The 24032-nt window shown below is 39.9% G+C and overlaps 2 protein-coding genes across 2 annotated transcripts; both read right to left on the bottom strand.

The window, feature by feature from the left end:
- Positions 1–15948: 15948 nt before the first annotated feature.
- LOC112454619 (ATP-dependent DNA helicase PIF6-like) lies at positions 15949–16467 on the bottom strand. The gene has a single exon (XM_025016119.1). It carries the CDS (start codon positions 16465–16467, stop codon positions 15949–15951), a length of 519 nt encoding a protein of 172 aa, XP_024871887.1.
- Positions 16468–18002: 1535 nt separating this feature from the next.
- LOC112454611 lies at positions 18003–19469 on the bottom strand. Its single transcript, XM_025016109.1, has one exon. It carries the CDS (start codon positions 19467–19469, stop codon positions 18003–18005), a length of 1467 nt encoding a protein of 488 aa, XP_024871877.1.
- Between the last annotated feature and the right edge of the window lie 4563 nt (positions 19470–24032).

Genomic DNA, 24032 nt, shown 5'->3' with positions numbered 1-24032 from the left:
CTGTTGGAAAAGAAAGCCGGGAAAGAGGTGCCTTTCGTATGGTCTCCAACTTGCGAAACAGCGTTTATAGCAGCAAAGAAAGCATTTACTAACAACGAGATCTTAGCGCATTACGATCCAAAACTACCCCTAATAGTAGCTTGTGACGTTAGCTCGTACGGCGTAGGAGCAGTGCTTTCGCAAAAATATCCGGAAGGGAACAAAAGAGTAATTCAATACGCCTCGCAGTCTCTATCACATACACAAAGGAAATACGCACAAATAGACAAAGAAGCATACGCGATTATATTTGTAATAAAAAAGTGTCATCAATACCTTTACGGGAGTAAGTAAGTTCACCCTATATACAGATCACCGACCTTTGACACAGATTTTCGCCCCCGAGAAGGGATTACCGGCACACAGCGCAATGCGCATGCAACATTACGCGATATTTTTACAAGGTTTCAAATACGATATCAAGTACAAAGATACAAAATCGCATGCGAACGCGGATGCTCTGTCGCGGCTTCCGATGAAACCGGAAGATACGTACACTCGCAACGTGGTGGACGATTACGAAATAAATACGATCGAGTTGTTACCAATTACATTTAAAGATTTAATGTTAGAAACCGCGAGATACAGCGAAATCTTCTCATGTATTTTATGTTGGGCCTCCTTTGATTCCACATTTCATACGGCATCCTGCCATGCACCGTCGATTTACTTCGATTTCGGATATGCGCCGCAGTATATGCTGCTTCTCCCCAAAAATCTAATGGTATTTTCGAGTCTGCTATCATTGTTCTGATCATTTCTATTATAGTTTTGTTCGCCCTTTCTACTACACCATTGCATTATGGCATTCTCGCCGGGCTAAATTCGTGTTTAATACCCTTCTTCTTCAGTCAATCTTGTAAGTCTTTTCCTATAAATTCTCCTCCATTGTCTGATGTTATGGCCTTCAATTTCATTTCGGACTGGTTCTCTTTCAAAATTATTAGCTCTTTTAATTTTTCTGCTACTTCTTCCTTTTTCTTTCAGCAATTCTAAAAAAATCACTCTTGAATAGTCATCTACGATTGTAAGTATGTATTTCTTACCTCCACGTAATAATGATTTTATCGGTCCAATTAAATCCATATACCACAACTCCATTATTCTACTCGTTCTTATACCTGTTAATCTGGAGTGTGTCTTTCGGCACATTTTTCCTGCAACACATGGCTCGCATTGTCTTTTTTTTTGCTATCTTCTTTTATCCTAATAACAAGATCTTTTTTCATATCTTCTATAATCCTCTTATTCACGTGTCCGAGTCTTCTATGCCATTATATCTTCCATCGCTGCTGCTCCTTCATTAATTACACAAGACCACAAAAAAATTTTTCGGAGAGCAACTGAGACCGCAGTAGACAATTTTTATAGATTTTGGGTAGCTAAAATCGAAACAAGGCCCCATTTTGCTCTAATACATCAGGATTTTCAAGAAAGTAAGGTTATGTAGGTGAAAAACAGCGATTTTTGGCGGTGTAACAGTGTAATCGACAGTCCGTTACAAAAAAGGTGTGCTAAACAATTTCAACGCGCAAACATGACCTAAAAAAGAAGTTTGCGTGCATGCGCGTGTGTCGCATTGGTTACCGCCGGTGTTAGCGTAACCCAAGATGTACCGCGAGGAGGTCGCACGGTCGGGTTTACATCTCATTGAGGTGTTTGATTAAAGTGAGTTCCCTTGCCTCTCACTTCTGTATGTGCTTTTGTGTGTGTGTGTGTGTCACTTGCAGAGATAAGGACCCCGTAGCTCGTCATTTTTACGGTATTTACCGACTCTAAACCCTCTCTGCTCAGTGTGAGTGTGTGTGTTGTGTGTGTGTGTGTGTCACTTGCAGAGATAAGGACCCCGTAGCTCGTCATTTTTACGGTATTTACCGACTCCAAACCCTCTCTGCTCAGAGTGTGTGTGTGTGTGTCCCCCTCCACACACACACACACACACACACACACACACACACACACACTGAGCAGAGAGGGTTTGGAGTCGGTCAATACCGTAAAAATGACGAGCTACGAGGTCCTTCCTTATCTCTGCAAGTCACACACACACACACACACAAAAGCACATACAGAAAAGAGAGGCAAGGGGACTCACTTTAATCAAGCACCCCAATGAGATGTAAACTCGACCGTGCAACTTCCTCGCGGTACATCTTGGGTTACGCTAACGCCGGCGGTAACCAATGCGACACACGCGCATGCAAGGAAACTTCTTTTTTAGGTCATGTTTGCGCGTTGAAATTGTTTAACACACCTTTTTTGTAACGGACTGTCGTTTACACTGTCACACCGCCAAAAATCGCTGTTTTTCACCTACATAACCTTACTTTCTTGAAAATTCTGACGTGTTAGAGCAAAATGGGGCTTTGTTTCGATTTTAGCTACCCAAAATCTATAAAAATCGTCTACTGCGGTCCCAGTGGCTCTCCAAAAAAATTTTTTGTGGTCCTGTGTTATCGACGATCTCACATAATATGCATTCTCTTTACGTACGGCCGTCATCTTTATATCGTTTTTGTTCCTGTAAATGACAGCACCATGTTTATCAAATTTTACATTGTAACCATGATCAGTTATCTTCGCTACTGATAATAAATTCATATTTATATTCGGGACGCATAATACATTTTCTAGTCGTATTTTACCATCATTCGAATCTTGTTTTACAACAATTTCTCCTTTACCATCAGAAGTTAATTTTTTCCCTTCTCATCTGCTAAGGAAATATTTTTCACGTTTTCCTCTAACCGAACATAACCTTGTTACCGGTCATATGACTTGTCGCCCGAGTCTAATAACCACTCGTAACTTTGTAAATCATCCGTGATCTTTTTTTTAATCTGTATTATACTCACTGTATTATACCTCCTCGCAAGCTGATAATACTGCCTCGTCCAAGGTTTTCATTGTTATCTCACTTTGTCCACGTCCTCGTCCTCTTCCTCTCGCTCTTGAATTTCCTCTGAATCCTCTTCCTCGCGACGTACTTCTTCGCGACTCTTTACAATCAGCTGCAATATGATTAAATCCTTGACAGTTGAAACATTTCTGTTCATTCCGACACTCACTCGATGTGTGGCCTCTCAATCCACAATTGTAGCACGTCATGTCATTTCTTGGTTTTTTTCTTGCTTTTCTCACATGTTCTTCTCTCGACGTCCTCTCTACCTTTTTTGTCTCTTTTCAATTCCTCTTGTTTCAATTTCAACGCGTACCGTATGTCATTGATAGTTATCTTTTTTTGAGTTTCCAATACTCGCACGTTCTGATCAAATTCTGATCTCAATCCTTTGATTACATACATCCTCAGCTCATAATCTTCTATAGTTTTTCCGAGTTGCATGCATTGGTTTCTCAAGGCTTCTGCTCGGTTCATATACGCATCTATACTTTCGTCCTTTTTCATCCGCAGATTTGATAATTCGCTCAGTGATCTGGCCTTTAATTGCTCTGTTTCCGCCGCCATATTATTTTTTATTAAGCTCCATAACTTATCAGCATTCTTTTTGTGACTGTACTTTAGCAGTTGTGCTTTGCTCATCGTATTAATCATCACTGCACATGCTGCGTGATTATCGTCGTCCCATTCATTCCAAAGTTTAAATGGTTCTCGATCGGCTTCACATCAATCACCTTTTTCCAGAGTTTCTTCGCTCTTAGAATTCCTTCGATTTTTTCGCTCCACAGAAAATAGTTAGTGTCTTCAAGCGGTTCCACGCTCGCGAGGTTCCAATTTTCAGCCATCTTGTGCAACGGTTTTCCTTTCTCACACACAAGTTAATTTGTAACCCTCAATAGCACTTTCCAACCACGCTCTGCTACCAAATGTGGAGGGAGGGTTACGAACCCAATATGATAACAATAGTTGTAATGTTAAATTAAGTATATATTAAAAAAAAAAGGCTTGTGTATAATCGTTCTCAATATGTCGCGGCAGCGGACGGAAACGAAGAGAGCGATCCCCCGTGCGCGTGCGTGTGTCTATTGTGTAGAGGTGCTCTCCCCCAGCTCTCCTCCTGCCAACTATGTTGACTTCCAGGGGCCTTTTTCACCTTTAAGCTAAAACCTATGGATACTAATGATAGAAAAGAGATACTAATAATAATACAAAATGATGAAGGCAACATCCACAATAAATCACATGGGTTTACATTTTGCAAATCATTCTCCATTTGTTGTACGTTGTCCATTTTAGCGTTAGTAAACATTTCTTGTTTGTTGTCTGTTTCAGCGTCAGTAAACATTTTATTTAAAACAAAATTTGTATGTTTAGAATAAAATTTAAAGTTGTTGATTAATCTGTAAACCATTAATAATATTACATATTGTATAATATAGATACATATGATCCAAATCTATTTTATTCATAAATAAAATTATATGTTATTATGTTATATGTTATTGACATGTTATTATGTTGTTATTTTTGCTCATTTTTTATACTTATAAAATTTTTGTTTTTTTGCAACTTCTTTTTGAATATAATAATAAATTAAATGTTCTCTTTAAAATAATTAAGTAAATTATAACCATCTTTCTTAATTTGGTGTAAATTGTGTATTTGCGTAATATGTATATATGCGCGCTTTACCATCTTTCCCCTTTGTGAGCAAAAGAATGTACAAAGGCAAAAGAAGGAGAGCGAAAAGGAAAATACGAAGGGCAAAGAATGACAGAAGGTAATGTATAAAAAACAATCGTAGGAAATGTAATAGAAAGAGCAACTATAAGTGCAAATAAGAGAACGATAGAAAGAACAAAGGGATAGAGTAAAACAGAGTCAAAAAATGTATGCAAGAGAGAGCGATAGAAAGAACGAAGGAATAGAGTAAAAAAGACTCAAAGAATGTGCGCAGGAAAGAGCGATAGAAGTACGTTTGAACAATAAAGAAAGAACAACGAAAAAAAGAAAGAGATAAAGAAATAAAGAGAGAGAGAGAGAGAGAGAGAGAGAGAGAGAGAGAGAGAGAGAGAGAGAAGAAATAGAAAATAGAAAATGAAAAAAAAGGATTAGTATGGAAGAAAGGTATATGTGCAATTTTATTAAATTTATATATTTTTTAAAATCTTTTTTTGTCACTTTGTCTCAACGTCTTTCCGTATTTCCATCTTTGTTTTTCTGTCTTATTTTTTTTTTTTCATTATCTTGAGACGCTAGCATGGTAGAAAAGATAAAAGACACTAAAGCAATCCTGAAAATTAGATTCCTTTACGATCACGTAAGTATCTTGATTAGTAAATTGCGGATTATCGATACATGACTGATCTTATTTCTTTTCTAGATGAAAGATAGCTTAATTTATGGAAAACTTTGATATCGTTCTCATCGACAATCAAACAATGTGGAATACTACAAAATATCTTGTAATACCGTCTATATTAATGCTTTCTTTTACCTGTGTATACTTGTACGTATTTATAAAGGTGTAAACGTCGTACATATGTAATTGTTTTGTAATTCAAAATACGAAGAGAATAACTCATTTTTTACAATTAATATATTTTATAGCTTAAATAAATCTCGTAGTATATTTTTAATGCGGATAAGCTATAATATAAGCTACACTCTCATCGTGTTGGTATTATATATTTTAAAGGTGTGCATTTTAAATAAATTAATTTTTAACTTATAAACTGAAAAATTGACATACTGTTTATAAATTTTTATTAATCTACGTATGTATGAGTGTGCAGCATCTAATTACGATATATAAATGTAATGTGACATATAATATATATTGAAGTTGTATTTCACGAAAACTGAGCACTCTGTGTGTCTTCTGATAATAACAACAAAAATAACAACAAAAATAATAATTATATTATTAAAATAATAATAATACAATTTCATTGTTCGAGAACGCGCGGTGGCGCGAGATAGCGCGAGGTGGAAGACGACCACAAAGAAAGACACAGCACGTAACACAAAAAATAAAGTTTAACAATGTCTATATTTCTAAATATCTACAATTATGTACACTGGTTCCCTTTCAGAAAAAAGCCGCAAGCAATAGCGAGCACAAGCGTCAGCGCGGCAAGACGGCGAAAGCAAGCGCGCATGAAGTAGCGGTAAAGCGGTGTAGCACAGCGGTCGTGTAGAAAATTGCGAGGCGATAAGCGAGCGTAAAGCCGAAAAGCAAACAAGCGGTTCCGCGGCACAGCGGCGGTCTTTTATCGTTTCGGAGACGAGCCTCCCTCCAGGCTAATCGCTGATAATTTCGGGGAGGTGATTGGCCACCGGTGGCCTACGTCACCGTTTCAAGTGACGACCCGAGAAGATTGTTACATATTTGCGCTCGCTTTGTTTGTAGCATGAATCTTTCTATTGTGTGAGAGCGGTGGCTTGACTTTGTTTGTGCCCTCTGTCAGCTGAGGCTATGTTTGCAAGCAATTAGCGAACTTTCCAGAACGCGAGCGATAGAAAAATGCATGCTATAATGCTGAACATTAACGTCGACGAATTTAATGTTAACGAGGCTGCTTGAAAAGAGATTGCGATGACGCGTTGGATATTTTATCCTTTCGATTGCTAGAATGCATATGAGTTACGATGACTTTACATTGACTTCTTGAAAATTACGAGATTTTTCGTGGTGATGTTGCATGATCTCAAACATTCATACATTAAGAAATCTTTCAAAATTTTTATATATTTTTAATTTTCAGTTCAGAATAAAAAAACTGCTTGAATGCAATGTTCTTGCTTTGAAGAAAATGTTCTTTTAAAAAATTGTTAAAAATTTTAATAGTATTTAATGTTTAATGTTTGGTTAATTTTTTTTAATGTTTAATGTTAAATGTTCAATGTTTTAATGTTAATAATGTCAAATGTAAATGAATATATCTAAAATATTTACAATTAATTTTCCTCTTGTTCTCATTCCTTTTATTATTAATATTGTGTTATAATTTTACTTACAATAAAACAACTTTTTATTGGCAATTATTGTCTAAATTTTTGCTCAATATATACATAAGTTAAAGACATATTTTATATTGAAATAAATCAACGATGCCACTCTGTTCTGGCAGACACACATACACACTGTAAACACACGCTGACACACACATACACACGTATACACACACATCACAATACACCTGTAAACGAAATCGGCCGGAGACTGGTCTCGCCCGGCACAATAAACAGTACGGACGTCTAACGAACAGGCTCACTTGTCTTATTTCACTCCATTCCAGCGCACACATCGCTTTATCACTGGCTATATTTTTAACAGGTTATGGGCCCAGTTGATGTGTGTGAACATTTAAGAAGTGAATTAAGTGAATTTAAGAACAATCATGACGGAAGGCACGTCAACGGCAAATATCTCGATAACGAAACTGAATAACGATAACTATCAGGTATGGAAATATCGGATGAAAATGCTCTTGATAAAGGAAGATTTATGGGAAACGGTGGTAGATGCTGCTCCAACAGCGGAAGCAGAACTCGCGAAGTGGCAGAAAAAAGACGGAAAGGCTCAAGCTACGATAAGTCTACTGGTTGAAGACGGACAGATCGCGCACATAAAGTCAAAGACGACTGCGAAAGACGTGTGGAACGCGCTGAAAGAATATCACGAAAAATCAACTCTCACGAGTAAGGTATTTTTATTGAAAGAGATTTACAACATGCGGCTGAAAGAAAACGGTGATATGGAGGAGCACATCGGAAAAATGCAGTGTTTAGTGGATAAGCTAGCGGCATTGGGAGAAAATCTTCAAGACAAACTCGTCATCGCAATGTTATTGTGTAGCTTGCCGGACTCGTACAGCACGTTAATTACAGCGCTGGAAACACGATCCGAAAACGATCTCACTCTCTCGCTCGTGACGGGTAAGCTCATCGGGGAACACAAGAGACGTAAGGGGCTCGCGGGACCTTCGGCTGAAACTCCGGACTCGGCGCTAAAAGTAAACACCGGGGAACGTTCGAGCGGCTCTGCGGACTTCGCATGTTTCTTTTGTCACAAACCGGGGCATTCGAAGAAAGACTGTCGGAAATTTCAACGTTGGAAGTTGAACAAAGAGAAAGCTAACGTTGCAACGAACAAAGAGAAAACTAACGGCGCCACGTCGCGTAAGAACGAGAGCGATAGCGAAACGGAGTCGTACCCAGACGCCGCATTTTGCGCGGATACAAGCAAAGTATCGTGTTCAAAATCAGTGTGGTTTATCGACTCAGGCGCGACGAAACATATGACAAGCGACATCGGTTTTTTCTCTACACTCGACACGAATTATCGGTCAGAAGTGCGCGTCGCGAATGAGCAATATAGCAAAGTCTGCGGGATTGGGAGCGGTACTGTCAAATGCTCGAATCGAGCCGGCGTAGAGACGAATTTGGAATTAAAAAATGTACTCTACATTCCCGATTTCGCATCAAGATTAATTTCAGTTGGTGCGCTAGACAAGAAAGGATATACCTTTGTAGTGGGAGAAGGGTCGTTGGTAGTGTTGCGCGATCGCGTGGAACTCGCGGTAGGCATCGCGCGCGACGACATGTATGAGCTGAAAATTTCTCATCAGGCCCGCGTGTGCGTCCAAGGTCACACAGCCGATTGTATACACTCATGGCATCGAAGATTCGGACATCGCAACGCGGAAGCAATTCGAAAGCTGGCAAGAGAAGGACTCGCTAAAGGTATAAAATTACGCGAATGCGGAATAAAGGAGTACTGCGAAAGCTGCATAAAGGGAAAAATGGCACGTAAACCATTTCCGAAAGAATCAACAACACGACGAGCAAACCATTACAGATTATCCACTCAGATCTTTGTGGCCCGATGCAAACCATGACGCCCGGTAAAAGAAGGTATGCAATGATTCTAATAGACGATTACAGTCGATATTCTAAAGTCGTTTTATTAAAAGAAAAATCTAAAGCAACACAAGTACTGAAGGATTTTATTGAATACGCAAAAACGAAATTCAACAGAAAGCCTCAAGTCATCAGAACCGATCGAGGGTATCTGTCTAATCATTTGAAGGATTATTTGCGCGAAGAGGGAATTCAAATGCAGTTGACTGCCCCTTACTCACCGCAGCAGAATGGCGTGGCCGAGAGGAAAAACAGGACGCTGATGGAGGCTGCAAGGAGCATGCTCAACGATGCTAAGCTTCCTAACCTCTACTGGGGCGAGGCGGTTATCACTGCCAACTACGTGCAAAACAGATTGCCGACGAGATGCCGAAGCCGAACCCCTTACAAGTTGTGGAATGGGAATATCCCCGATGTAAGTAACCTACGCCCATTCGGGTGCAAAGTATACGCTCATGTGCCGAAAGAAATGCGAAGAAAACTCGATGAAAAAGCGCGAGAATACATGTTCGTTGGTTACCCACAGGAATCGAAGGCTTACAGACTTCTCGATCGCGAGACGAATAAGGTGATTATAAGCAGGGACGTCACATTCGTGGAGAACACTCGGAACCCTAGCGATGCTACGATAAATCTGTCAAGCGGAGAATTGTCTACAGAATCAGCGGATTCATCGAAAATAGGTGCGCACGGAGCACAACGACCGGCGAGCAGCACCGAAGATTTGAACGAAACAAGCGTTGTCGTCATTTCGGACAGCGAAGAGGAGACGTTCTTCGACCCAGATGACAATGACGACGAGCACGTCGGAGACGACAACGAAGGCGAAGAAAATAGTGCAAGACCGAAAAAAATCACGTGAGCAACCAGAGGGATTCCGCCAGATAGATATGTTCCACAGGCAAACGCAGCTCACGAGAGAAAAGAACCGATAAATCGAGAGGAAGCGCTGTCAAGCCCAAATGCGCACGCATGGAGCCAAGCAATGAAGGACGAAATTGCATCTCTTAACGATAACGGAACCTGGGAACTGCAGAAAGTACCGCCGGGAAGAAAATTGATTGGCTGCAAATAGGTTTACAAACTAAAAAGACACTCAGACGGAAGACCAGATCGATTCAAGGCCAGATCGACTCAACGAAGTGCTGAAGATGCACAATTTTCGTCGAAGCGACGCTGACCCTTACCTCTACATGAAAATTCAAGAAGGAGAAACGATTTACCTCGCGGTATACGTCGACGACATTGTCGTTGCTTGCAGATCGTAAAAAGTTATAGAAGAACTGAAGGACGGATTGAATGCACAATTTAACCTCGTGGACCTGGATGACCTGCAGTGCTATTAGCCCAGTAAAATGATGTCGATTTGGAGGAAATAATACTGACTGGGCTGAAACTTTGTAAACAGGCTTGTTTTAGGATACTATTCAACATATTAAAAGTCCCCAAGTGTAGACGCTACGTTGCGAGCAGGGGAGGGTCCAAAAGGTCCAAAAAATTAGTTTTTTGCAAATAACTCAGAAAATATCAACTTTACGGAAATTTATGTAGATATCAAAATTGTAGCTTACAAAATTCCGCACAATTTCGTTTTTTATTCAAGTTTGTACAACCAAATGGAGCAGAGATAGAATTGTTTTAAACACCAGTAGTTTTGCGACGCAACAAAAACGCGTACGCGCGTCGCGCATTTTTCGCTAATATCTCGAAAATGAACTTTCGAATCAAAAAATGTTTTAAATAAAAGTTGTAGAGAATCTAATTGCGAACAATTTCGTGTTTTATTCATTTCTGTACAGTGAAAAATCGAGGAAATATGAATTTTTAAACAATTTATAACCGCTATAGAAAAAATACGATGGAAATTAGTTGTTAGTCTTCTTCTTCTTCTTCTTCATTTGCACTATTTAAATAGTCTTCATCCGATTCGGAATCGCTCATTTCGTCAGATACGAACATATTTAGGCAGCCGTTCTGTTTGCAATTAGCACAGAGGTCAGAATTTTCCCTGCCTTTTTACAGCCACATGACCCGGTGCAATTTGATTTGCATTTACATGCTATTAATTTAAGAAAAAAAAATAAAAATAAAAAAATTAATAAATTAATAAATTAATAAATTAATAAATTAATTTAAAAAAATAAATAATAAATAATAAATAATAAATAAATAATAATAATAATAAATAATAATAATAATAATAATAAATAATAAATAATAATAATAATATTAATAATAATAATAATAAATAATAAATTAATTTTTTTACAGAAAAAATATCTGTCACACTTCAAATTCGTCTTTTCTTATTCAAAAATTCTTTTTCTAGCATTCTTTAAGTCCTTAAAGTCCTTCTGTACTATTTAAAAATTACCAAATTTACGGCGACGAAATTAAGTATTCTTAATTAATTAATAATTATCTCATATTTTTTTCTCATTCGCACTACTTTTAGCTTTAATTTGCGTGTTTGATCATTAAGCTTCGTCAATTTGTTCGTGAGTTATGATTTTTTAAATAAAACGAGTCGTAACGTGTTTGCTGCGCCGCACGCCGCATACCGACTTCGGACTCTTCTCAATCTTTAGTACCTATGTACAGTACTATCGGTCCTAAAAATATCGGCCTAGTACCAAACGATTCAGAAAGACCCCAAGAATAACTTCTGACACTTCAATAAGTACAGAAAAATGTTAAGGACACGTTTTTTCGTCATTTCAGGCGACTCATAGTGATGATCTGCTACATACGTAAACTTACCTGTCTTTTGAAACGCCAGTTTCCCATCACGATGCATTCAAAATTACATGCTATAAACTCTATTTTATAGGAAATTTTGTCAGCTTTAATTTCGGTCTCTTGAAATTTTTTCGTAAAGTTAATAGAAACGGAGATATTTACAAAAAAAGGAATAATAATGCAATTTTTCCACAATTTATTAAAAATACAGCAATATTCATGAACTTTTTTTTTAAATAAAACATACTTTGCGAAAGATTTATACTACTCCAGCACGTTCATATATGTATAAAGTAATAAAAACAAGGTAAAATAAATTTTTGAAAAATTATTATCCATATATTTTTGGACTAAAATGTTAATTTAACAAAAATTGATTTTTTTTCTTCAATATTTAAACGCCTGTAATTCATCAACGTTTTAATGAAAAAAGGTCTACGACGTTTCATTTTAAAGATAATGAAAATATCTTCAAGAAAAATACATAACATTACTGCCTCCAACCAATTAGAAAAAGTTATTTTCCAAAATGCACTAAAAAATGACATTTTTCATGTTTTTTGCTTTTAACTTCAAGCTATCTTTACCAAAATGAATTTATGCATACATCAACATGTTCAAAATTTTATTCTCTTTAACTTTCATTATACATACTATATGTGTACGACCTATACGTTCAGAGTTAATACTGATTTTTACATGCAAAACATCCACTATCAACATAAAATAAAATTGTCTTTTAATTATTAACTCGGCGAATTTGGACCGTACAGAAATGAATAAAAAACGAAATTGTTTGTAATTAGATTCTCTACAACTTTTATTTAAAACATTTTTCGATTTAAGAGTCCATTTTTGAGATATTAGCGAAAAATGCGCGACGCGCGTACGCGTATTTGTTGGGTCGCAAAACTACCGGTGTTTAAAAAAATTCTATCTCTGCTCCATTTGGTCGTACAGACTTGAATAAAAAACGAAATTGTGCGGAATTTTGTAAGCTACAATTTTAATATCTACATAAATTTCCGTAAAGTTGATATTTTCTGAGTTATTTGCGAAAAACTAATTTTTTGGACCTTTTGAACCCTCCCCTGCCCGCAACGTAGCGTCTACACATGGGGACTTTTAATATGTTAAATAGTACCCTAAAACAAGCCTGTTTACAAAGTTTCAGCTCAGTCAGTATTATTTCCTCCAAATTTTGTCATTTTACTGGGCTATATCTCGGAATTCAGATACGAAGAGACGAAAGAAGAAACTATATTAAGAAAGTCCTCGGATACGGCAACATATTAGAAGCAAAAGCGTCAAATATCCCAATGGACACCGGATACTGGAAACTTTGACAAGACTCGCCAATAATCAATAGCGACTCTTACCGGAAAATGATAGGAGCATTACTATATGTCGCAGTCAACACAAGACCTGATATTGCAGCATCGCAATTTTGGGTCAACACGTCGAAGCACCGAAAAGAGTTGACTGGGTCGAAGTGAAATGCGTCGCAAGATACCTAAGAGAAACGATCGACTATGAATTGCGTCTGAGCGGCAACGATGGACGAAAGTCAACCCTAGAAGGCTACGCAGATGTTACACGCCGACGAGCGTTCGCCACACAATTTCTCACTTTTACACTCGCGGCGCGTGTCACGACACTCTCGCACAAATAAGATGACTCGTTTAGAAATCAGTAGCTTTTTATTACGACTCTCGATATAATAGAGGAGCTCGGGACGATACGTCCGAACGAGACGCGTCCCCGAATAAATCTGAACATCAAGTATAATAGGAAAAATCAATAGTTAATTGAGCATCTCGCAATCAATATTAGTAAACAGCATCCGTCGCTAAGGACGGTTCGCGACGCGACATTAAATAACGGGCGACTCGCATATACGCGCGACACGAGGACAGCACGGGTGTAACACTACCCCCCCTCTTTCAAGATTGTCGCCCCAGACAATCCGGGAGGGTAGTCAACTCGCGGTAGCTTCTCTTGTGCGCCCCAGGGCGCCGAAACAGTCCTTGCCCTCCTCGAGCTGCTGCTCCAAGTTACCGGGCTCTACGTAGCTCAAGCTTCGCTTCCAGCTCTGCAAAATCTAAACAGTCGACATCTTGCACGGTCTCTAAAATGGAGCGCGTTTTTCCCCTCAAACTCGAGGCTAACACAACAGTTTTCGTCGCGTCATCTCAATGGTTCGCACGCGCGATCAAACTCAATTGCGAGAAGTATTCTTGTAACGGGGTTGTTCCGTCGTACGTGTCGGGTTTCAATTTGTACCCCAGGTCGGCACTCGCGACCGCGACACTATCACTCGCGTGTATTCGCGTTCTCACGCCGCTCGAGATCGTGTCTCTTTCTCCCGCACGCGCAACTCGCGCTACCGCGGCACTCGAGATTGTGCCCCTTTCACTCGCGTACGCGTCTCGCGTCCGCGCGCCGCTCGGGATCGCGTCCCCCTCACTCGCGTGCGCGTCTCGCGCTTCCGCGCCGCCCGCGACTCGCGTCCCCGAGTCTCCAGACGCTCTATTATCAGAATGACTTAGCTGTGTTTGTGTGCCAGAGTTCATCCCTCGGAGAAAACGGAGCTCCTCCTCCTGCCGGCGAAACGTCTCAGCGTACTCCTTCTCCCTTTGCGCCTGTTCCTCGCGCAGGAGCCGGACCTCCTGAATGACGGTCTGAAGACTCTCTGCTAGCGTCACCCCCGCATCCAGCGGATGGGTCGCGCCCGCCTCCGTTCCTACGGATGTCGCGGCCTGCGAACGGGTCCTCGGCGGGGTGTGCGTAGTCGTCATCATCCCGGACAAGCCCCCAAAATGTTACACGCCGACGAGCGTTCGCCACACAATTTCTCACTTTCACACTCGCGGCGCGTGTCACGACACTCTCGCACAAATAAGATGACTCGTTTAGAAATCAGTAGCTCTTTATTACGACTCTCGATATAATAGAGGAGCTCGGGACGATACGTCCGAACGAGACGCGTCCCCGAATAAATCTGAACATCAAGTATAACAGGAAAAATCAATAGTTAATTGAGCATCTCGCAATCAATATTAGTAAACAGCATCCGTCGCTAAGGACGGTTCGCGACGCGACATTAAATAACGGGCGACTCGCATATACGCGCGACACGAGGACAGCACGGGCGTAACACAGATGCAAATTGGGCCGAAGATCGAGAAAACAGAAAATTGAACAGCGGCTACGTATTACAAGCTGAATGGCGGCGCAGTCAGTTGGGCCTGTCGCAAGCAAGGATGCGTGGCGTTATCCTCGACGGAGGCCGAACTCGTCGCGCTGGCGGAAACATGCCAAGAGACAGTATGGCTGCGAAAACTGTTGGAGAGCTTCGGAAAAACGCAGAAGAATCCAACCACCATCTACGAAGATAACCAAAGCTGCATAAATCGCCTTAAAACGGGTGGTTTTACGAATAGGACAAAACACATCGACACCAAATACTTCTATGCCAAAGAACTGGAAACAGCAGAAGAGATTACAATCAAATATTGTCTCACCAAATCCAACGAAGCGGACATGCTGACGAAAGCTATTGGAGCCATCAAATTGAAGAAACTCTGCGAGAACGTCGGCCTGAAGAAATGGAATTAAAGAACCAATCGAACATCGTTGAGGGGAAATATTGAAATAAATCAACGATGCTACTCTGTTCTGGCAGACACACATACACACTGTAAACACACGCTGACACACACATACACACGTATACACACACATCACAATACACCTGTAAACGAAATCGGCCGGAGACTGGTCTCGCCCGGCACAATAAACAGTATGGACGTCTAACGAACAGGCTCACTTGTCTTATTTCACTCTGTTCCAGCGCACACATCGCTTTATCACTGGCTATATTTTTAACATTTTAAAATTATTTTTTATATTTATAATTGCGTTTGTCTTCTCCAACTCGATTATTCAATTTCTGACCAATTGAATGGTATAGAAGAACTAGCTGGTTACCCGGGTTTCGCCCCGGAGAACATATGTAATAAGTGCTTTGCCCTTGTAGATATATGTAATAAGACATGCAAATAGATAATTTTCTATTTTTACATTTAACACCAATAGATTTCCGCATCACCTTTGAGGTACTATTGTAAATGCGTTTTTTTATAGTGGTTTCCCCAGTAGGCCTATTCCACTTTAAAGAAAAATAACTTAATCTCTCTTACACACATGTTGTCCTCCAAATTTGGTGTCTCTAACAGACATGATGTCTTTCACAGACATGTTATTGGCTCTCTTCTAAACATCATATTTTTTACCGTTAATTTCTTTTAAAAAATTCTCGCAAAAAATATCTACGACCTTTTTTTCTATTTAAGGACCTCTTTGTATACCACATTGGTGGTTCTCCCCTCAGGTGCTAATATCACCAGACTGCTTGGTGAGCTCACCCTCGAGCAGGCCACATAGAACTGCCCATGTGAGAAACAATCCTCACTTAAATCAATTTCTGCTACTTTTAGCGACTGCCCCTCGGACTTGTGGATAGTCATAGCAAAACAGACTTTGAGAGGGAACTGCAGCCTCTTGAACTCAAAAAGATACTCTGATGATATGAGTGGTATGCGTGGTATAAACACCGTTTCTCCCCGAGCACAGCCGGTAAATACTGTGGCCTCGATGACATTTCTATATAAGGCCTTTACTCGCAGCCTTGTTCCATTGCAAAGTTTTGGCGGATTCAGATTTCTCAACATCACTGGTGCCCCCACTTTAAGGAAAAGCTTATGGGCCGGTAAGCCAGGAGGGTTCATGTTGTTAAGGAACTCCACGGGATAGTTGACCGCGTCATCCGTTTGTACCACCGAGTCCACAGACCTGTACTTCATTTCTCCCCCCTCGAATGAGTTAAGTAGAATGTCATTAATGACGCCAGCTTTATCGTTCTTAAAGGTCAGAATGGCACGCTCACACAGCCAGTCCATAGATTTCTCTTTGATATCGGCGATCTCAGGGTATATCTTAATAATAAGGCTTTCTAGAGTTGTTACTACTAAACCTAGACTTACAGAAATAATTACCTTTCCCTCAGACTAGGGATACTCTCTATCCCCTATTTTTAGTAGAAGTTTGGAAAATTGCCCTGCGAAAACATCTTCTCTCAAGTATACCCTCATGTTCTTTTTGATAGAGATTTTCCTAATAAGGGACCATAGATGTGATTTTTTGACACACGCCTTAACCTCGTCAGCTCGAGTTCCCCTTGGCACTACTGGCAAAGCCTGTCTAAAATCTCCAGCCAGCACCACGGTCACTCACCCCATCACTCCATCGTTGCCCCTAATATCTTTAAGGGTTGTGCTCAGTGCCTCAAAACCCCCCTTATGTGCCATGGTGCTTTCATCCCAAACAATGAGCTTACAATCCCGTAGTACTTGAGCCATGTTACTTTGTTTTAAAATATTGCACATGGGTGTTTCTGCATGAATGAGATGCAGAGGCAGCTTAAAAGCAGCGTGAGCGGTCCTGCCTTTCTCCAACAACGTAGCAGCGATACCTGATGCGACAGCCAATGCAATTCCACAATCACTCCTTATCCTCGCCAGAAGTAAGTTGATGAGGAAGGTCTTCCCAGTACCACCAGAAGCATCCAGGAAAAATACCTGACCAGCACCTGACTCAACGCTACTAATAACCTTCCGATAGACAGCGAGCTGCTCATCTGTCAATAAACTCTCGTTATTCGACACCACTTCCGCCAAGGCATTTACGTCGTAATTGGTCTCCCTCAAATAGTCTCGGTTCCCCAATACTCTTCCAGACCTTTTTGGTTGAGGCAGGCCATACTGTTGCAACTCCTGTCCTCCCAAAGCCACCACTGCGTTCTCAATTAACACCAGAACCAGACATCTATTGTACACCTCATCCATTACCTGTTGCGCACTGCCTTGCAACTCTCTCTCCACCTGCCGCGTAATATCCTCTGAGAAACTGTCTTTGTACTTTTCCCAAAGACTCAGAGGTTCTAAAAGTTGGCAGAATGCCAACATCACTGTAAAAAAGCTCCCTCAGCTTTAAAGGGAAATCACATAATGCAGCTTCCTTTAAGGTATTGTCCCATTGCTTGTCATCTTCCAGCAAACCTAATGCCTTGCATGTAGACTGGAATGTGGCACATAAGATACCATTCGCAGTCTTTAAATCTAAAAAAGACGTTGGACCTCGAATCTTATGTAGCAACAAACGAAGATAATAACACTCGGTGTTGTTTGAATGAATAGTGTACACTCTTCCCAGCGCGTGGTCCTTCTTTATTCCTGACCAACCATCAATATCCTTCCCCCGTTTTCTTCTCACAAACTTGTTATTTTTCCACACAAAGTATGACGGAACCTCAGAGTACAGGAGAGATTTTTCTAAATCGTCAGTTTTGCTGAGGTGGGTTATTGAGCCTCTCAGCCAAGTTCTTAGAGTTGAAATACACACGCTGACCATTTTCAAGGTGAACAGCGAGATGGAAGACAGTGGGGTACCTTTTATGAATAGGGAACGCTAAGATTCTCCAAATCGCCTCTGAGCTGCTGATGTATCGCCCACTCTCGTACAACTTCACTTCATCCTTCTCACTCTCCAGAGCAAAAACCGCCTGGTCACTTCCCTTGTTTACGTATTTGCAAATGTACTTGATGGACTTAACAGAACTGCATAATTCCACATTGACATGAGCATTGAAACTACGTAACAGTACAAGGTTGTACGGCACCACCCAGCAATTGTCCAGCTCTATTCCATTGATTTCGACAGTGAAGCCACCATCAGCTGGAGACCTTCTCTGATACAGCGGGTATCCATTATCTCCTGTCTGAGTGTCATTGAGAAGTATTCGAGGATACCTCTTGCTGCACCTGCCTTCTTTCATGCAAGGCGAATTGTGGTTCAAGCCTCCGCAGGTATCATTAATCATGTTGGCCTTGACGATGTTGTGGAGAAGAGAGTCTTGCACAGGATCAGGTATTTTGGCACATATGACTTTGTCGATCATGTCAGGGAAGATGCGCTGCTGCTCTAGCCACAGCAAGATGTGGATGTAAAGCAGACCTCGCTTTTGCCACTCCACAGAGTACATAAAGCAACACACTTTTCCAAACAGACTACCCTTATTCAAGAGTGCCATCATCTTCTTCACCTTAAGATGAAATACCCTAGCTATAATGTCGTGACGATCGTGAGATTTTTGCCCAGGCAATAGTGCATCTGTTATATCCTTCCACTTTGGGTTACAGGTAAAAGTGATGAACAGATCAGGACGGCCATGATAGCGGACGTATGTCATAGCGTCTTGAGTCCGCTCATGCATGTAGCGAGGTCCTTCAGTGAAAGATGACGGAAGCACCACCATTTGACCCAGCTGAGCAACGTCAGCATCCTGCCTTCCCACGACGTCCCTCAGGTGAATGTAGCTGTCTGCCCTCAGCTGCGCCTGGTTGTTCCTAATGTAGTTCAACCTTTCTGTCTCTATTTTGGCGTACATGTTAATCAGAAATTGACTAAAAAGAGAACGGAAGTACACCAAGTGGTTGACTTCCCCTTTCCTGATCATAATTCGATATGAGTAGAAGCTCGCTGCGGAAACTAAATTCTTAAGTGGCAACTTAGTCTGAGGGTCGCGCTGTGGAATGGTAATCGAGTATCCATCCTCGCCACGGCAAAACAGGAGCGGGTACTGCAATGCGTCGTACAACCGGTGAATCTCGCTGATGCGCCGCAGTTTGTTATCGTGGCTCTGCAGCACAATGTCTCGCTGATCGAATTGCTGACCAACAATCACCAGAGCTACCTTATTTGCTATTGAAGCGACCTCTATGAGCGTCAGCAGGTTTTCTGTCTGCATGAATGACGATTTCAAACTTTTGGCAAGTTAAAGATACCTTATCTAAAGTGGTCTTCAAGTCCTGATGTAGCTGTTGACGTCATGTAACATTTTTTGCAGTTCTTTGACTAATCCCTGTTTGATATCTAAAAAGTTGCTACATTTTAATCGCACATCCCTTTCATCCTCGCCCACAAAATAAATTTGTAGAAATCGAGCTTCCTGTTCAGATACTGGCAGTAGACTTCCTACCAAGTAATATACCTGCCCCTGAACTTTAAAGGTCGGTATGAAGCCATCTTGTAGAACCTGCTTGCCCCTGAATAATGTCATACTAAAGCAGCCATTATACTTTTTAATATGGTTCATAAAGTAGACGTACTCTGGGTGGCTGCCCATTATCAAACTGTATAGAGGCTCAAGCAGAGGTTTAAAGGGTGAAAGTTGCACCCTTCCAGCGCTGCAGCACATGCCGGAAGTCTCCTCCTCCCACTTGAAAGCATTGCAGTATTGGCACTTGTGGCTCATGGTTCCCAAAGCTATAGTACTGTCTGCTTCATAAGCCACATCAGGATCATATGCCATGCCTGAGTGGGCTTTGACCGTCCACGGAAGTACTCGCCTTTCTACTTTTCTTCCAGGATTACTTTGTTCATATCGAAACTTTGCCACTCTGTGCACCTCAGAGTTATTTTGTTGGTACCTAGCCACCGCTGCTCTGTGCATCTCAGGGTTATTTTTTTGGTACCTAACCACCGCTGCTCTATTCACCTCGGGGTTATTTTTTTAGTACTTAGCCACCGCTGCTCTATTCACCTTGGGGTTATTTTTTTGGTACCTAGCCACCGCTAGGTTGCATTACAAACTAATTAATTACTTGAATAATTGCAAACACGAAATAAACGTAAAAGATACTTTGTAGTATACACACTCCTTTTCTCTCTCTCTCTCTCTCACTCTCTTTTGAGTTATCTATATATCAGCGTTTCACTACTTTAAATAAAGCAAATAATAATTTATGATTTGGTTAAATTAAATCTAAAAATATAGGGGGGGTCCGGGAGAGTTAAACCACGTTTTACTTAAAGGTCCATAAAATTTAGTATAATTGATCTATCGATTTATTTTTTATGTCAAAGTAAAGCTTACTATACGGCTACAATTTGTGGATTTAATAATTTCAATACGTTCATAAACGTAAATGTTATATTAAATTTAAAGAAAACCGAGATTTGGTTCATCTCTCCCCAAAGGGTGGGAGACATGACCATGGATGTAGGGAGATTTGACCATATCTCATAAACTCATGGAAAAAAATTATAAAAATATATTTAAATTTTAGTTTATTAATAACTCACAAATTTAAATTCACATTTCTAATGTTTAATTGACTTTTGTGAACAAAATTAATAAAAAGAATTAAAAAAAACTTTGAACTGAATATCTATGCCTTCACATGGTTTTCATTAATTTTGAAAACAAAAATAACCGATACAAAACTTTTCAATTTATAGAAACTAAAAATAATAATTTGATATCAATCATTTATAAACTAAAATAGTAAAAAATTAAACAGTTCAAACATTTAAACTTCTGTCTCACTATCCCTTAACTAAAGAATGTTTCTTTTAATCGTTTCTTTGATTTATTTATTTTCTGAGATTTCTTTGGTTTCTTTCTCTTTGGTTCTTCTTATGTTTCAAGTGTTTTATGTTTTTCTTGATCATTTTTTCCGGCGATTTTGTTAATATTTTAGTTTTTCCAGGCTAACGACCACGCCGTGCAGATTTTCTCGGCGCAGCTTTAGGATATGGTTTGATCATTTCTGGCGTGGTGAAACTTTTAGGTGCATCTTGCCCGTTTGCTGTAGAAGTTGATGGAATTGGTGACTTAGCAGATACATGTCCTTCTGCTGTAGAAATAGTTGGAAAATATGATGCACATGGATCCCTGTTTGTCTCGGCAGTTTCTGTAACCATTCCTAGAATAGATGGCAAAGCTAGCGAACGAATAGGTGGGCCTTGTTCAACGGCTATTTCTCTGTCTGTGACTGCAGAGCACAAAAAGTCTTCATCATCGAATATTTCAGGATTAAACGGGTGTATTCCTGACTTTCTAAAGCCACTCCTGATATTAGCTTGACTAAAAGCTTGTGACACTACGTCTCTTACAAAACTAGGGATATTGTAAATTGTGACTGTTTTTCCGGGGTTGGACAACATCCAGTTACTCATGACAATATTGTATCTTGTCTTGAATGAGGAATAGACAGCAATATCTAGTGGTTGAAGTTTGTTGCTACAGTGAGGTGGAAGAGTTAACAGTGTTATTCCATTTTCTTTTGCAAAATTAATACCCTCAACACTCACGTGACTTTCGTGGTTGTCTAAAATCAAGAGCACAGGGTTTCCTTTAGAGGCACAAGAATATTTTACAAAATGTTTCATAAATTTGTAACGGCCTAACTTTGTCATCGAACGCGGACTAGTTCGCTGGGACGGATTTCGACTGAAAGGCCCACAGACAATAACCAGTGTGATTGCATGCGAAATGATTTATTCAGTCTTAGTCTACAAAATGATGTAAGCGCGGTATATTACAACGGCGGGGTAGTGCAGGCGCACTCGGCGCGATGCGGCGCGATAGCGAAACGCGGTATTACAATAGCTTACGGACTCGGTATATTACAACGGCGGGATAGTGCAGGCGCACTCGGCGCGACGCGGTGCGATAGCGGAAACGCGGTATTACAATAGCTTATGCAACGGTGGGATAGTGCAGGCGTACTTGGCGCGACACTGTGCGATAGCGGGAACGCGGTATTACGATTGCTTATGGACCCGGTATATTACAACGGCAGGATAACGCGGTATTACACGGTTGATAGCGCGCGTGGGACCGCGTAGTGTATAAGCGGAGGATTTCCGGAGCCCCGGGGCGGCGGCAGCGAGAGCCCTCGTTGCGAGGCCGAGTGTGCTCGACCCCGCGTAACCGTGCCTTCGGAGTTAGTTCTGATGGAGTGCGGGAACACCTGAGAGCCCTCAGTCGAGGCTCGGAGCACCAGACCTCGTTGGTGTGTTCCCTAGGAGTCGGGAGAGGTTTCGTCCGGAATAGCGGTACGCTGGATATTAGACGAAGTGACCACAGAACATATACTAAAAGAAGCGCAAGCTCATTGTTCTACGGTGGAAACATGAAACGACGCGCGACCGACATATATATGTAGCAACCAACACGACCTCAAGCGCCGTGGCCCTGGTACTACGTTCTATATCTGTGGCCGTATTCCGAATACGGCTTATATAATTTACGTTATACGTAAAGTGTAGATTTTCAATACTGGCAGTGTATATCGGAACACGGTCTATATAAGCTGTAAATAATATAGAATAATATATGTTAATAAATAATATGTTATTTTCGTAAATAAATGAGGGAATGCGCAATAAAAAAACAAATTAATTGTATATAAAATAAAATACATTTTTATTTCAAAATTTTTAACATAAAATACATTTTTATTTCAAAGTGTGTAACATAAAATTTTTGATTTTGAAATAAAGTCTATAATAATAGAACACATAACAAAATATACGATTCTATAATAAATGTAAAAAAAAAAAATTGTGCAATTAAAGAGTTCGAAAATCAAAAACATCAAAGAGAAACCAAAAATGCAAATAAACAGAAAATGCAACTAAATCACAATGATTTAAATTGCTTGGTTTTTTCGTAATGGCCTGTACCGGTTTTTTCTTATCTTTGGCATACTTCTGTATTAAAAAAGCTAAACTATTTTTGACGATTGTATTATCACATTTAATTCAAAGTGTGTAACATAAAATACACTTTGATTTCGAAATAAAGTCTATAATAATAGAACACATAATAGAATATACGATTCTATAATAAGTGGAAAAAAGAAAAAACCGTACAATTGAAGAATTCGAAAACCAAATACATCAAAGAGAAACCAAAAATGCAAATAAACAGAAAATGCAACTAAATCACAATGATTTAAATTGCTTGGTTTTTTCGTAATGGCCTGAAGTTACTTGTACCGGTTTTTTCTTATCTTTAGTATACTTATGTATTAAAAACGCTAAACTATTTTCGACGATTATATTATCACATCGATGATTGCTGCAGAAATCACTGCTGTAGTTATTAAAAAATATTTTTTTAAAAGTTGATTCTAAGTTTGACTTATGTCCATTTTCATCGCAAAAGTGAAATAATCTATCGTGTACGTTTTGTATTAACGTAATCACCTAATTACTTGGATACGTTAACGAATTTTTTTCTGAATATTCCTTAAAAACTGTATACAGATGATGTTGTTCTTGTTGTGTACAAAACAAATCAATTTTACATTTTGAACAATTTTCATCAGAAAGTTGTAGCTTTTTTAAAAGATAACCCAACACGTAAGAAAGAGCTTGAGAGGCATCAGTGTTTAAATTTTCAAAATTGACCCATGGAAGAGTACAGTCACTGGTGTTTTTTAATGGTTTACTTTCGCCCTCGCTGTCACAAGTATTACTTAAAAACTTTCGAAAATTGTCCAAATTTTCCCAATTATCG

This window comes from Temnothorax curvispinosus, unplaced genomic scaffold, assembly GCF_003070985.1.
Source record: "Temnothorax curvispinosus isolate PA1 unplaced genomic scaffold, ASM307098v1 QBEX01000512.1, whole genome shotgun sequence".
Taxonomy (NCBI): domain Eukaryota; kingdom Metazoa; phylum Arthropoda; class Insecta; order Hymenoptera; family Formicidae; genus Temnothorax; species Temnothorax curvispinosus.
This window is presented reverse-complemented; position numbering and strand designations above follow the sequence as displayed.

Coding starts and splice junctions, on each gene's coding strand:
- LOC112454619 (XM_025016119.1), bottom strand. CDS start 16,467: ATGAAGTACAGGTCTGTGGACTCGGTGGTACAAACGGATGACGCGGTC.
- LOC112454611 (XM_025016109.1), bottom strand. CDS start 19,469: ATGCAGACAGAAAACCTGCTGACGCTCATAGAGGTCGCTTCAATAGCA.